A 15,340-nucleotide genomic window follows, 5' to 3' on the forward strand; every position below is an offset into this window, starting at 1 on the left:
CCTGCTCAATCTTGCGGAATATCGTCTGATTTTAGCCAACTCGGCCTACGGCCTCGTCGGCTAAGTATCAGGCGATATTCCGCGCGATTTTGCAGGATAATTGTTAAGTATACCACTCGAAAGCGTTGCATAACTAGTATGTACCTCCTAGTTGCTTCATGCTACAGAAACTGGATTAAAGCGCCTGCTTGATGAGCGGCTGGTACAGGCTTTAACCCCTTGCTGCTTTTGTTATTCCTCAGGTAAAAACGAATGATGGCATAAGTGACGTCCCTGTTACAAGTAACTATGTTGAAATGACCAACGGCTGCATTCAAGGTTCTTATGTTGATATGCCCGTCAGGAGAAACGCCACGAAGATTTTTGTGGAGCTCAACCATCACAATAGTAAAACTAGCCTGTCTGAGTTGGAAATATTTATTGAAGGAAAAGAAGTGTGGGATAGGTCAGTATGAAAAGTTTGTGCTAAAAAAATTGACGTTTGTTGTTCGTAATTTAGGCAGCGGATATATCCAATATGTTTTTAACGGCCTTTATCTAATTCTGGATTTACACAATGATACCGTTTAAAGTTTTGTAACAATGTAATGAGAGAGATGTCGATGATGCGACGTTTTCGTGTCTATTTTTATTCAATTGACAGCGCTATATTGAGCTGTATGTCTATAGCGCTATATTAAGTTGACTGCAGAACCAAATTTTTGCATCAGTAGGTTACCAAAATTTCTTACGCATGGTGCTCCGCTGGCGCGCCTTCGCGCGCCGATGCTCCGCTTTTACCTCCTTGGTAAATATTTGGAATTTCTTTTTTACTTGAAGGTCATTTTGTACAGCATCAAAAACGTCTTCACATACAGTGCTTTTTTTTTAATTTCAGCAACTGTGTTGGCTATTTTAAAGGGTGTTATCGCCAATAGGCTTTTTGTTATAGTAGCTTTTTGATATGTTTGCGAGTACTTGTAGAAGACCAAGTTGAAATTTAAATTATAAACCGAAAGTTATTTCACGCCACGAAGTTTTTACGAGCACCTTGGCTTGTCAACACCATTTCGCGGGAAATGGGAGTCTAATGCAGTTGTAGGGCTTTCTTGAACAATGATGGTCTACATGTGAACAACTAAACTGGCATCACCCCGGGCGTTTTTAAAACTACGTTTTAAACTCTCTGTCTTTTGACAACACTTTTAACCAGGTACAAGCACAGGAGTTATGATGGCGCCAAAACCTGGATAGAACCAGCGGCTGGCACCAATTTGCACAGCTTCAGTGAAGTGCACATCCATGGAGCTGCACAACTTGCTGTAATGCCGCTGAATGGTTTGAAGGCTCCTGTACATTTTCATGCTGACAGGCTGTATGGAGATAAGAGCGGGTTCCTTCATGTAGGATACAATCAAAATTTCTCTGTGGCCGTCACCGATCCCGACATTCCTTTTGGCCTGCGTGTCTATGAGAATGGTAGCATGATGCTGCCAAGACGGGCTTTCTTGCAAACAGTCAGCTTCAAATCGTCAGGAAAGGTATCAATTATCTCTTCTCACCGAAGTTCCATTTTATTTAGTTCTCCACTCCATTACTAGCGTGCTACCATGGTTGAACGCTTGGACTTGCGAAGTTGTTGTGTTGCCCGTTGTGTAAACTAGTCCTACGATATTAACAGAGTCCAAGGGCTAATGATTTTAGAATTCTGACCAAAGGCCTCTTCCTGAATGTAAAATTGGGAATTTGCTTCTAGTCCGGTTTTACTGGTTTTGAATGTTGAAAGTTACCGCAGCTGCCAGCATTCAGTGTGTGAGAAATGAAGCTATAATACTGGAATTCTGTAGATCGTGGGAATAAGATCAGGTTTGGCTGCAATTGCAAGTTTTGTCACGAATTTTACACTTACTACGGGCAGAAAGATATACCAGTATTTGTCAAGTACCACAAAAATGTTTGTTGGGACAGTGGTATTTTTGAAAAATCTTCGGGTAGCAAAAGTTTCACTTACGATTGAAACCATTTTGTAATTATTTAATGTCTTGTAGGAAAAGTTAGCTGTTCATCACGAGATACCTTTTATAGCTTGCTTTCATATTTCTTGCAGATCTGGGGCGTCCAAGACTTGTTTGTGTTCGATCACGGGTCATACTACTCCGATTCAAACTCCAGTCTTGGCAGAGATACCGCTCCTGGCGAGCATTCGGTCCAGTCCCTTCACGTGCAGGATAGAGGAGTGTTTGAACTGCATTCTTTTGACAAGGAATTAACCACCCAATTGTCACTCACCAACCTGACGGTAGGAATGTCACCTTACCTTTAAGAGATATTGTACTTGTTTTGAATAATCATTGCTGTATTTTTCCTAAAAACCACACGCATTTTAATCATTTTATTAAAGCTCTCACCGCAAGATTCACAATTTCATGTTCTTTTTCGCTTTATCTTCCTTTGAGCAATCTATTGAAATCTCTACAATGGTCATACGCGTACCTAATGAAGTTATTTACCTTCAATTTTTTTTAAATTTATTTCACTAGATTTTTGGTGGTGGTCACTTCAAATCAAGCAACAAATTGAACATCGCGGTTAAACATCTGTTAAGAATAAACTCCGGAGGCAGACTGAGCCATAATCACGCTGGGTACATCACAAAGGAAGGAAGGCCTGGGAATGAGTTTGAACCATCTGAGGGACCCGGCCAAGGGTCTGGTAGCGTGCATGGGGCGAGCGGTGCAGGCTACGCTGGAACTGGTGGAAGAGGGACTGGGGCGAATCACGTGGGACAGTTTTATGGGGATTACAGAAAGCCGTTTGATTACGGAAGTGCAGGAGGCTTCGGGTTGCATTATGGTAAGGCGTAAAATATATCTATTCAACCAAATTGCTTACTGTACTAAAGAGATTCCCAATCAATCAATCAATCAATCAATCAATCAATCAATCAATCAATCAATCAATCAATCAATCAGTCAGTCAATCGTTTATCTAGGCACGTACACATGGAAGATGTGGAGAGCTCGTTAAACATGTGTGTGTATGAAAAAATAAATAATAAGCCTATAGTACGATAGCTAAAGGTAAAAACATTAACGTGCATTAACACATATACACGCATACAGCGTTATATGTAAACAGGTAAAAAGGTGTACAGATGTGGAAATTGTTCATAAAATTGTGATAATGAATGAGAAACAAATTAACCTTCGATAGGACATGAAAAATGTATGCCTGTATGAAAAACCGAACTGAGAGTTTTCATTTTGACCAGAACATTCTCATCTGTTTCATCTCAGGTGACCTGTATTTTGGAGATTACCGCACAAGTACAGTGGGCGCGTACAAGAACCTCATCACCCGGAGTGGACTGGGAGGACAGGGAGGCGGGGCAATCAAGATAGTCACACGTCACTTGATTCTTGATGGACACCTGTCAGCAGATGGAGAAGACGGTCCTCCCCCTAGCACGGCAGGAGGAGGCAGCGGAGGTAGCATCTGGATTGACTGCGAAGAGTTGGACGGCTACGGGACGATCAGTGCCAAGGGGGGTGTGGGGTCTCCGAACAAGGGAGGAGGGGGATCAGGTGGCCGAATAGCAATATATCACGCCTTCATGCTCAATTTCAACGGCACGCTTTCTGCTAAAGGTGGAGACAGCGGCGTCGAACCGGGCGCTGCTGGGACTGTGTTCCTTGAGACGCGAAACAACAGCAAAGTGGAATATAGAGTTTTGAAGATCAACAACTACGGATTGGCGTACCCTTGGGCCGTAGATAAATCGCAAGGAAGACTTCGGCATCTTATGAAAGGAATTTACAGCGATACGAGATACATTGGAGCTGTCACCTGGCTGCACGAAGCGGACAGTTACACGCTCAATGAATTCCATCTTCATGGAAACTCGCACATGGCTCTGTATGGAAACGCGTCTCGCGAGAATGTCACGCTGTACGCGCACACGCTTCGTGGCGATCGAAGCGGCGTGCTTCACATTGGTCGCTTTCAGTCCGTGGTGTTTAAGTTCGTTGACTTGTATTTCCCGATAAACACACTAGTGTACTTTAACGCTTCTCTAGAGGTTCCTCGGCGGTTGTCATTGCGAGAGGTGTATATGGAAATCAACGGAACTCTTGCTGACTCCGATGACTATACCATCGATAGAGACGGGAAGCTGTTTCTATGGTCTGGTGGCAAATCTCTCGGTGAAGAGCTGGGTCACTTCCGCTTCATCAACATGTCAATCAAGTCGCTCGGATTGCTGCACACCACAAAGCTTCTAGGTCATGGTCCAGTGAGTCTTCACATGACACGTTTTGTGGTGAACGCTGGTGGGCTGGCTAGTGTCGACGACTTCTTTTTGGACTCTGAGAACGCCACAATCGATGTTGCTGGTAAATTTCATTTTTGTATTATAAATTGTTAATTCATGTACATACAATTGTTTTTATATGGTTTTGTGTAAGCTAGGGCTTATGGAGCTTATACAACATATGTGCCCTATAACGTCCAATCAAGCTCAAAACCAAAGCTAATCATGGATTGACTTACGCAACTTTTTTGTAATTTTCACCGCGGTCGATTTGTTAACTTCATACGTCTGATTTGATACACCATTTGTGCTTTTAGTGATGATTCGGTTTGTGATTAGCTAGTCCAGTCCAGTTTATCAGTTCTTGGGAAAAACGAGGAATGGGCGAAAGAGGACTGACTTCGTTTTCTCTTCAAATTCGGCCGTTTTTCGATTGTTTTTTCCCTTTGCTTGGCGGACATTTGGCGTTTTCTCCAGGAAAAGGCTAGTCCGTTACTGAAGTATTAAATTAAACTGTTATTTTTTATCATATTCGACCTTTAATCTGCAGCTATGAGTTTAGAATCTCAACTTCTCGAAACGTCCTTGGACCAAATAAAATTAAGTGGACTGGTTAAGAGAAAGAAGGCCTAAAAAGACTAATTTCTCCCAAGAAACATATTTAGAAAATATGTACAAACCAGTAAGGAGATTTTCTATAGTGATCAGGGTACTAGAAATGTTATTTTTCATTCCGCGACCAGGTGACGTGTCAGCAGACTTCAGGGGACATGGTGCCGAACAAGGACCGGGAGCTGCTCTCCGTCGGACTTCCTACAACACCGGAGCGGGAGGTGGGAGCCACGGGGGCCGGGGCGGACGGGGATCAGCCGGTCTCCAAACATCCTATTCATACGACTCTATGTACGAGCCCACACAGTACGGCAGTGGTGGCGGCAACGGCTTGCACGGCGCGGCTGGCGGGCGAGGAGGCGGCCGCATTGTTTTCGAAATCTCGGAAATGTTGCGACTTGAGGGTCGCGTGCACGCAAACGGTGAACCAGGAAGTAAAAATTCCGATGCCAGCGGCGGCGGTGCTGGGGGAAGCATTGTCATCCGTGCGTTAAATTTTGACGGCGAAGGAACCGTATCGGTAAATGGTGGGTCTTGCTCTTCGAGTGCCTCGCCGTATGCAGGCGGTGGGGCCGGAGGACGCATTGCTGTTTACTACAATGGTAATTACACCTTCATCGGATCCTTCCAGAGCTATGGAGGAACCAGTCAGGCAGAGTGGGGTGGAGCAGGAACTGTTTACACGGAAAACAATCGAAACGCCAGTCGACCTTACCGCACTCTCAGAATTGACAACAGAGTATCACCCAATGGACCATCAAGGCTCCAAGAGATACAAGAACTGAATCTGGCTGGAAACCGCGCTGATTATCCCTACTACATGACGTCGTATCGAGCTCCAAATGGAGTTGTTCTAAGCACAACAGGAACGCCGTATTGTTATAGAACGGTTTCTCACGATTCTGGACAATGTGCAACCGACAACTCGAAGCTAACGAACTTGTTCTCGTCAACGTCTAATCATTACTATACTCAACATTCGAGCCCCGTTGTGACGTATACCTTTCCGTTGGCTTTGTTCATGGAGTACTTGTTGGTTTATCCTCACTGCCATTCGAGCTATTGGACTCCGTATTACGTGCGCATCTATTTCAATAACAATGAGGTTGCTGGATCTGACGGCTGGATAAACCCTACAAATTGCTTTCAAGGACAACCGGGCAGAATAGATGTCAGAATGACAGTTGATAAGGTAAATGAATTTCATAATAACACGTGAGAAACGTCCTTTTTCTTCGGCGAAATTCCACCAAAGATAACTTTTAAGTTCGACGCATTTTACAAGAGACGTAACAAGCTACGTATCTTATTTCGTTTTTTTTTTTTTTTTGTGACGCTCATGCGACAACGCTCGACGTGGTCCCACGTTTCCACGCTATTTTTTAAATGAAGGAAAAGAGCGGGGTTCAGGGCCAAAATTTTAAGCAAACTTTAAGTCGACCTTTAAGAACATTTGATTAATAGCTGAAAGTTGGATAACCAACTTTAAGGAGATTTCAGCCACCTTTTATTTATCGTCAATCTCCATTTTCATTGTGTACAAAGTTAGTGGCTAGGGCATAAAGTGCTGGCCTCTGGATTCAAAGTCCAACGCACTAACCATTAAGCAATCGTTTCTTGTTTTCTGCTGAGCTGTATTTGTCTTCGTTCAATTGACAGGTAGTTATAAGTCTCCAGAGATCCAGCACATTTGCTTCTCTTAGTCTTGTGAGTTTCTACGTTCGAGAAAATCCTTCAACCACATTACAGACGCCACACTACACCAGTCCCAGTACTTCGTGGATCATAAGTGAAGACGAACAGACCGTGGAGCATGACTTCAGTGAGGTATGTATTGCTTTCTTTATAGTGACAGTGTCATCATATTTTAGTGCTACTAGCTTGAAAATTCCATTAAATTGTTGGTACAGTAAAAACCCGCGATTAGGAACCTAAGATTTAAAAACCTGTGAAGCAAAATAATTACAAATTAATAGAGCCCATTTTTATAAGAATATCTATTTAGCCTCAAATTTGGAAACAGGTTCTTATTTTCTAAAATTGATTAAAAATGTCTACTTTGGGAAATAAGTTTGGAAAAAGCATTACTGTGCCTGTGTATAATGTCATATTCTAAATGATTACAGGGATGTAGATAAAAAAATAATAATAAGCCGGCTCATTGGCAAGCCCAGTTGGCTTTTCTGGTCTTGGCAGCTTAAAAAGTTAACCGAAGTCTTCGATTTCATGTGAAATTTCAGCCGGATTCAAGTTCTTGTTCAGCTGGTGAAAATAGCCGGCAGCCTGCCCTTAGCGACATCCCTGTGATAAGTGCATGCTTCATTTTTAGATAAGCACTAATGTGGTATGCAAATTCTATACAAGGAATAGGCCGAATACTACTAAACGTTCTATTTGCATCAATGTAAATTTTCTTCAGAAAATAAGAACCTATTAAGAACCTTTAAAATAGCCTAAATGTGTGTTTACTACCATTCATATAAGAACCTGTTTAGGCTAACCTGGAAAAATTAGGTTCTCACTCACGGGTTTTTACTGCATTTCAATTAAAATTGGTAATCCACTAACAGTGGTCTAGCATTGCTGAAACGTACTGTACTTTAAAAGTCATGAAAATTGTCAAAAGCTGGTTTGGCTAAAGACGGATAGGGCAGTCGTGGCCTTAAGCTTCGGGCCGACGTTTTCAAGTGTGACAGTATTACTTGGAAGAAAATCACTTATAAACCATTGATTACATTTATTCACACCTTGTGAGAGAGAAGAAATATGTTTATTATTAAAAAAATTTTTTTGGTTTTTTTATTTTTTTTTTTTTTTTTTTTTTTTGAATTTATGCCTTTCTTTGTTGTTCAAAGGTTATTTTCTGCCCCTTTAAGCATATAAAATAAATTTAACAATTTTAATTATGAACACGCTAGGCTAAAACTCTCTTCTGAAAAGATACTAGATACTGTGACACAAACGTCCCACGTTATATCAGAACGCTAACAACAGACGCTTACTCAAGTAACACTTGCGTCTTTATTTATACGAATTCACCAAACCTTGTTTCTTCAGACCAACAAAAAGTTTTCTTTAAATTTCTTCTGCGTTATTTATTTTCACTTTCCAAGGATTGCGTGATCCTACCTCTTTTAAACACATGGGCCCTATTGCTCAAAACCCGACTGACGGTAAACAAGAATAACTAAAAATTTATCCTTATTTTATTCGTAATCGACATCATTTTTCTGTGTATGTCTGCTCTTTCTCACTAATTTGCTTGGCGGTAATATGTTTTATCCATTCTCTCACTGAAGCTGCAAATCATGGGTCAAGGAAGTCTATCGATATCTGGCAAAAACGTTAAAATGAGCGTCGACAAAATTGTTGGCGATAGCAGCGGTATCCTGACAGTGCGCCCAACCCAGACCGTCCACATGAGGGGCTCGGAGGGACATCTTCCATTCTCGCTCCTGTCACAAAAAGGCTCCAATGTGACCTTCCCAACCAGCACGAACTGTCGTGGAGTGGAGGTGGCGATGCGTGGCGTAATGGGAGAAATGGTAAATCTTACTGTGGGACCACAGTGTCGGTTTGTTCTTGAGAACTCCACAGAAACGGAATTTGCGTTCGACCACGTGGTTATACAGACAGACGGTTATATGGCGGCTCTCCGAGAGGATAGGCAAGACGTGAGAATGACTGGAAAAACAATTGACATCAGAGGAGGTGCTAAGGTTAGTAGTTTCACTCTGATCTTTGAATTACTTGGCTCCACTCTAGAAGCTAAGTAAGTTTCAAGTAAGCACTTGACTCAAGTGCACTTGAAAATCTCAAGTCGCATTTTACAAAATCTGGCTTCATACTTGATGACAACGTATATTACTTGAGGTACAAGCTGTCAATTATCTTCAGAATCGTGACAACGCTTCACGCCGCTTTCATTTGGCTTCCATTTCCTATTGGTCAAGTGCGTTTTCAAGTGTGGTGTAGACCATACTTGGCGGCGTTCTTCGGCTTCTTTGAACAACGAAAGTTTCCATGGTCACTAAGAAAAGTCCAAGTAAATACGTTTTACCCCTTCACACTCAAAGTAGGTCCCAAGTGCACTTAGATTATACTTACGAGCTCTAGTGTGAAGCCAAGTTTTGTTTCTGATAAGTATATAGTAGTCGGAATTACCACATAAACAATTCTCTTTCTCGTCTCCCTTGGTTAGAAAATGGTGAATACTTTGAGTACCCCGATGTTTTCAGTCTTACTAATGACCTACATGACGGATAGCGCTTTTAAATTGTTTATGTTTGTAGCTTTTATTCAGTCTGTAGCTCAGCCCTTGGTTAGAAAGAGCGAATACTTTGAGTACCACGATGTTTTCAGCGTTACTAATGACCTAAATGACGAATAGCGCTTTTAATTTTTTTAGTTTGTGGCTTTTATTCAGTCTGTAGCTCAGCCAGGGGTGGCAAGAATGTTTTATTAAAATGCAAGTTAAGTTTTTACTGAAATGGGAGATTGCAGTAGTGTAAGACACAAATATAGATCAGCCTCTCTAAAACAGACACATGGAAGCAGAAATGACCAACCGTTGTAAAGATGTTTCAAAAAGAATTAAGTAAAGTTAATGAAAACAAGGATCGGTGCAGGAACGGGATGGAGAAAGTGCTAGAGGTGGCCGTTACAGTGAGCTAGCCGTTAATTTATGTTTGACTGCATTGTAATTAAACTATTAAAGTGATATCTTTATCTTTCCTAGGTGGAGGCAAACAGTCTCACTTTAGACTACATCAACATTACTATAGAACCCTTTGCTAACCTCTCGGGCAATGGCCTTGTTGACGAAGTCCCCGGATCACGTTACTATGGAGACGGATGGGGTGGCGTCTCGGGCTCCTCAGGCGCAGGTCATGGCGGCCATGGCGGGTTAGGTAAAGGACAATCAAAAGTTGGTGTCTCATACGGGAAATACAGAAGACCCACGACGTATGGAAGCACGGGTGGAGCGGACGTTTTCCCGTTTACAGGCGGATTAGGAGGAGGTCGGTTTAAAATCATTGCTCACGATACTCTAGTGGTTGACGGTGTGTTATCCTCCCGAGGGGGAGATGCGCGGGCTACTCGTAGCGGCGGCGGAAGTGGTGGTAGTATTCTAGCATACGCATCAAGAATCCATGGCGACGGGCTATTTGACGTGACTGGTGGCGAAGGGGACGACACAACTTCGTACTATGGGGGTGGGGGTGGGGCTGGTCGTATTTGCTTGTACTATCGCGAGAACCACTTTTTGGGTCAATTCCTTGGTGCAGGGGGCGCCAGTAGATACGAACCTGGAGGTCCAGGTACAGTGTTTCTAGAGAATGTTCCTGGTATAAACGCTACCTATGGGCACGACCGTATTGACGAAGCAGCACATGCTGAAAGAGTTGTTCTCGATGAAGACGTTGTCAACGGAACGATATGGACTCGAAATAGAACGTTATATTCAAACGCGTTGGGACGAAAACCTCTGGATCCAGGCGCAAATCTTAGCGCAAGCTACAGTGACTTCAGTCGTGGTGGGTCAAGCCGGGTGTGGCTCATATTGGATGACGAGGATCTGGACATAAACGAAACTGACGTTGAACTAGACGAATTACAGCTCTACGGCGGAGCGCAACTCGCCATTATAAATCCGGCAAACACCAAAGCGCGTATATCGATAGTGATTGGTCAAATGGAGGGTGATAGAACCGGGAGAATTCACCTGGGCTACAACCAGACTTTCCTCTCTCTCCAATCGTATCTCCCCATGGACATGATCATTTACCAAGGAGGGTTGACCACAATGCAGGGCGAGCTGCTCGTTGCTGGGGTAACGGTCGAGGTAGATGGTGTTTTGAGAAGATGTCAGAATATTACCGTGGTTGATGATGGTGTTATCAGGATGAAGGAAATGTACGATACAGAGGGAAAACCGACTAAGGTAAGAGCAATATTGTTTTTAAACAAACATTTAAAAATGTTGAAAACAGTTGAAATTAATATATACATTACTTGCAAAAAAATTCGGACGATTTTAATTTCGGACAAAAAAGGTGTCCAAACATAAGACCGTCCGAAATTTTATAAGCGTCCAAAATGTTAACGTCCGAAATTTTTTGCAAGTAATGCACCTAATTATAGGAATTAACGCCCCATGAAATTAAATGAATTCTTAAGATTCTCGTTAATTCAAGTCGCGTTAATTTTTGTCAGCGTTAATTTCCGCGACATTATTTACTTGAAGCGTTAGTTTCCGAGATCTTTTTTTCACCCCAAATTCTGGATACTGTCTGAACACCTAGGAACAGCAACTAGGAAACAATGACCTTCTCTTTTCTGCAAACTTTTTTCAATCTTTTAAAATGTAAAAGCCAGAAAGATATGTCATCTGCAATATTTTCAGTTTATTCTTGCTTTCATAAGAGCGGTTCTCGACATCCGTTTTTTGTACTACAGCCGAAATATCTTTAGACATCAATAATCGCGGTAATTGTCTCATTTTGAAAATATCCCCTCCTAATTTTCTTTATTCAAAAGAAATTTTCCCTCCAGTTCGCGTTAAGTTGCGTTAACTTCAAAGACGTTAGTTCACAACCTGAGCGTTTATTTCCTATGATAAGATAGTTGAATTTCCAGTAGCTCGTTGCTGTGTACTCGCGTCATATTTTATGTCCTAATGCCCGAAATAACAGCAATGTATACTACAGCCCACATATAAAACATTTTTCCTTTTTTTTTTCATTTCTAGACCTTTTATTTCGAAGCAATCAGCGTTCGAAACAAGGGGACCATGATGGTAACAAATCAGGAGCGAGTTCGTGAATTCCGTGGAACCTCAATGCATGTGTTCGGCGGAGGAACGTTTACAGCAGTTAACCTTCATGTATACGTCATAAACTTTACCATCGACGCTTTAGCTACCGTCCATGCAACGTTGAAGAGAGAGAATTTTGTTTATGACGGTATGTTTTTTGGTGCGCTGTGCTAAATTGGTGTTGTTTGCCATACCCATGTAATCATTTATCTCTTCACCCTTATTATATATGTTCGTTAAAGGGGCAGTGTCACTAACATAAAAGTGTATATGACAGATGTTTTTTTATTTGCCTGATTAAATCTACGTGGTATGCTGATGCGAACATCGAAAAAAGAAATTCGAAATCTCGTTTTTTTCACCGCGTTTTCGACCTAAAAGACGCAATATTTTCACTTCCGGTTGGGTCCAAAACCGCGCACAGTGGGGAGCTGGGTCTATTCTGCTTTTGACGTCATGGCCGGTCTAGACGCAGCTTCCCCACTGGGCGCCGTGACTTCAAACAAGTGATACACTCAAGAACCAAACAAACTGAACAGGGAATTTCAAAGGAAGATTTTGGCTGGGTTGCCGGAAAACCGAAAAAAACGCTAAAGGCTTGGAAGTTTATAAATGATCTGACGTCTAGAGGGATACTAGTGTAATAATAGTTTTTTTAGAAAAGCCGATGGAAACAGCGTGTGAAAATAAAGCTATCATATATCATATCAGCAAATATACAGGTAAGTAAAATGAGAAGGCGGTTTTCACTGAGCGCATTCTTGTTTGACGTCACGGCGCACAGTGGGGAGCTGGGTCTAGACCGGCCATGACGTCAAAAGCAGAATAGACCCAGATCCCCAATGTGCGCGGTTTTGGACCCAACCGGAAGTGAAATTTCACGATTTTAGAGCGCGAAAACGCGTTGAAAAAAAGAGATTTCAAATTTCTTTTTTCGATATTCCCATCAGCATTCCACGTACATTCGATCAGGCAAATTAAAAAAAACTGTGTCATATACACTTTAAGTGCTCCTTGAAAATCAAATGAAGGTATTGGTATTAATTGGAAATCCACTAATAGTGGCCTGGCCTTGCTAAAATGTACTGTACTTAGTAAGAAAACACGACCGAGCGGGGACGAATCGAGTCCCCGACGGGCGAACCCAGGCCCCCGAAACCGGTTGGGCGCCCCACTGAGCACGTAACCGCTGGAGCTAGGCGATCCCGTCGGGGACCAGACGTCCCCGCCGGTCTGAGACACACACCGAGCTTAAAATCTACCATCTTTATTATTACTTTGTACTGTACTTGTTGTACAATTTTTAGAAAGTGGTGTAGCTACGGACTGGTAGGAAAAAACTGACCAAAAACTCAAAAAAGTTGGGCCGACGTTTTCATCTTCGAGAATGAAATTATGCCTCTCTTTTGTTGTTCAAAGATTTTTTGTTGATCAGTGAGTGCACCGTCATATGAATTCTAGCATAGTTTTACCCAAAACTTAGAAGACTTCTCCTGACACTGTCCCTTTAAGCTTTTGTGACCTGCAATAATATCATTTCCTTCGCCTGTAAGGTGTTGTTGTGGTTGAGTAGATATGGACCCTTTCTTACTCCAGAAAAGGTTGAATGGGAGGGGGGAAGGAGGCTGGAATATCCAATATGGGAGGCGACGAAGACAGTTTAAAACAGCCCTTAGGATATCATCTTTTTCAAGCATAAGGGAGGCGAGGGAGACCCCCTCGATCTGCCACTAGTTTTAAGTAGCCATTTTTGGCAAGTTTGATATCTGTTACTAATTTGCCGTGATTCACATTGCAGGTAAGGGTCCTGGTGCAAACTCTCCGTCCCCAGGCTTTGCCGGAGGATCAGGTGGAGGCCATGGAGGTCTGGGCGGGCGTGCCGCGAGTCAAGTGACAACTGGAGCGTCATATGGGTCTATAAAGCAGCCTAATGACTTCGGTAAGTTAGCATAGTTGCTCAAGTTTAGGCTTTGGCAAGATTTCTGCTGTTAACCCTTTTAGCTCCAAGTGCGAATTATAATTTTTTGGCCATATGTCTTCTTAATATAAAGCTAATTTCTATCCATTGTTATTTCGTGTTTTCCCTTGCTTGCTGCTGGCTACCTGTTTTCCCGCGATTTCCTCTGGTAACACTTTTCCCGCGCTTGCCACTGGTAACATTCTTTCCCGCGCTTGCCACTGGTTACATGTTTCCCTGCGCTTGTCACCGTTACATATTATTGCTTGAAGTTATAATTGGCTTATGGCGACATTTGTGTCGTTGTGATTGGTTTGTGCTAACTTCGTTCTAAGAATCACGATAATCATTGGAAAACTGCATTCGTTGGTAGTGAATACATTGATTACTGGTGATTTTCAATTAACAGGTAGCAGTGGTGGAAAAGGCAGTAATGGAAAGCTTGGCGGCCGCGGCGGTGGCATTTTGTTCCTCAACATCAGCGACACTCTGGACATTGAAGGAACATTAAGTGCTGATGGTGACAAATATGCTGATGGTGGCAACGGTGGGGGTGGTAGCGGTGGAAGTATTCTTATCAGAACAGTAACATTTGAAGGAAGTGGAACTATACAGGTAAATTCAGTTAGATTCAGCTTGATAACTCATGGCTAGTTTATTAAACGGAGCTTGAAGCGCTACCAGCCAGCAAGACAACGGTGCGAGCAGTTGAATGGTTTTAAGTTCTGATTGGCTGGCTTCGTTATTTTCTTGTTTCTGATTGGTTCACTGCAGCGGGCTAAAATATACTTAAGCCCGCGAAATTCTCCATTTTAGCCCGCAAAGTACGCCGCAATTATTTTACACAATTTAACCGTATCTATAACAAAAATCTCGATTTTGATTGACTCTCCGCGCACCTCTGCGATCGTTTTTCATATCAATCAGCAAATAAGTTGTCTACTAATACATGCGATGTCTTATGTATGTCATGTTATATTTTCATTATGGTATGTTTAATTTATCTCAAGTTTATATCCATGCGAATGTTGTGTATACATTAAGGGTTTTTTTATTTTCCTATCAAGGCAAACGGGGCCAATGGATACAAGCATCCGACCAATGGAGGGGGAGGTGGGTCCGGTGGCAGAATCGCCTTGTACTACCAGGGAGGGTTCTTTGATGGCGTCCTGGAGGCTGCTGGCGGAAATGGTGACGTAGAGAACGGCGCGGCTGGGACTGTGTATGTTGAAAAGGCGGGAGATAGTTCAGCCCGTCCACATCGAACACTGAAAGTGGACAACAAGGGACGATCACCGCTCACTGAACGAATCAACCAGGTAAACAAATTTCTTTATTATTTAAAAAACGTTAAATAAAAAGTGGCAGAGTGGTTGGGGCGCCGGACTTGAAATCCGGAGGTCTCGGGTTCAAGTCACGTCCTAACCGCTTGTTGGTGTTGTTTCACGGCAATCCCGAGTTCATCTCCTCAACCACGCTTGTAAATAGCCAACTGGTTCGCCTCCTGCTAGTTGGGATTTTCAACCTTGTTAGATTTAATTTGAAATATTTGTTGAAGTAAATGTTTGAATGTTTAGCCCCATTAGCACTTGTGCTAAGTCGGTTACAGAGGGTAAACTACAGAAACCAGGATAAGCTCCAGTCGTATGGGCCACATGGCCCGATA

General features: G+C 42.5%; 1 protein-coding gene across 1 annotated transcript in view; it reads left to right on the forward strand.

Annotated features, from left to right (window-relative positions):
• The window catches only part of LOC144632860 (uncharacterized), a 109,114-nt gene that overhangs the window by 27,912 nt on the left and 65,862 nt on the right, over positions 1-15,340 (forward strand). Inside the window, 13 exon segments of the mRNA XM_078491608.1 lie at positions 243-445; positions 1,193-1,520; positions 2,087-2,278; positions 2,520-2,832; positions 3,276-4,370; positions 5,032-6,092; positions 6,560-6,727; positions 8,200-8,619; positions 9,639-10,844; positions 11,652-11,865; positions 13,516-13,656; positions 14,084-14,289; positions 14,742-14,993. Of these exon segments, the coding sequence (XP_078347734.1) occupies positions 243-445; positions 1,193-1,520; positions 2,087-2,278; positions 2,520-2,832; positions 3,276-4,370; positions 5,032-6,092; positions 6,560-6,727; positions 8,200-8,619; positions 9,639-10,844; positions 11,652-11,865; positions 13,516-13,656; positions 14,084-14,289; positions 14,742-14,993 (5,799 nt within the window).

Source organism: Oculina patagonica, chromosome 12 (genome assembly GCF_052425735.1).
Source record: "Oculina patagonica isolate OP01 chromosome 12, crgOcupat, whole genome shotgun sequence".
NCBI lineage: Eukaryota > Metazoa > Cnidaria > Anthozoa > Scleractinia > Oculinidae > Oculina > Oculina patagonica.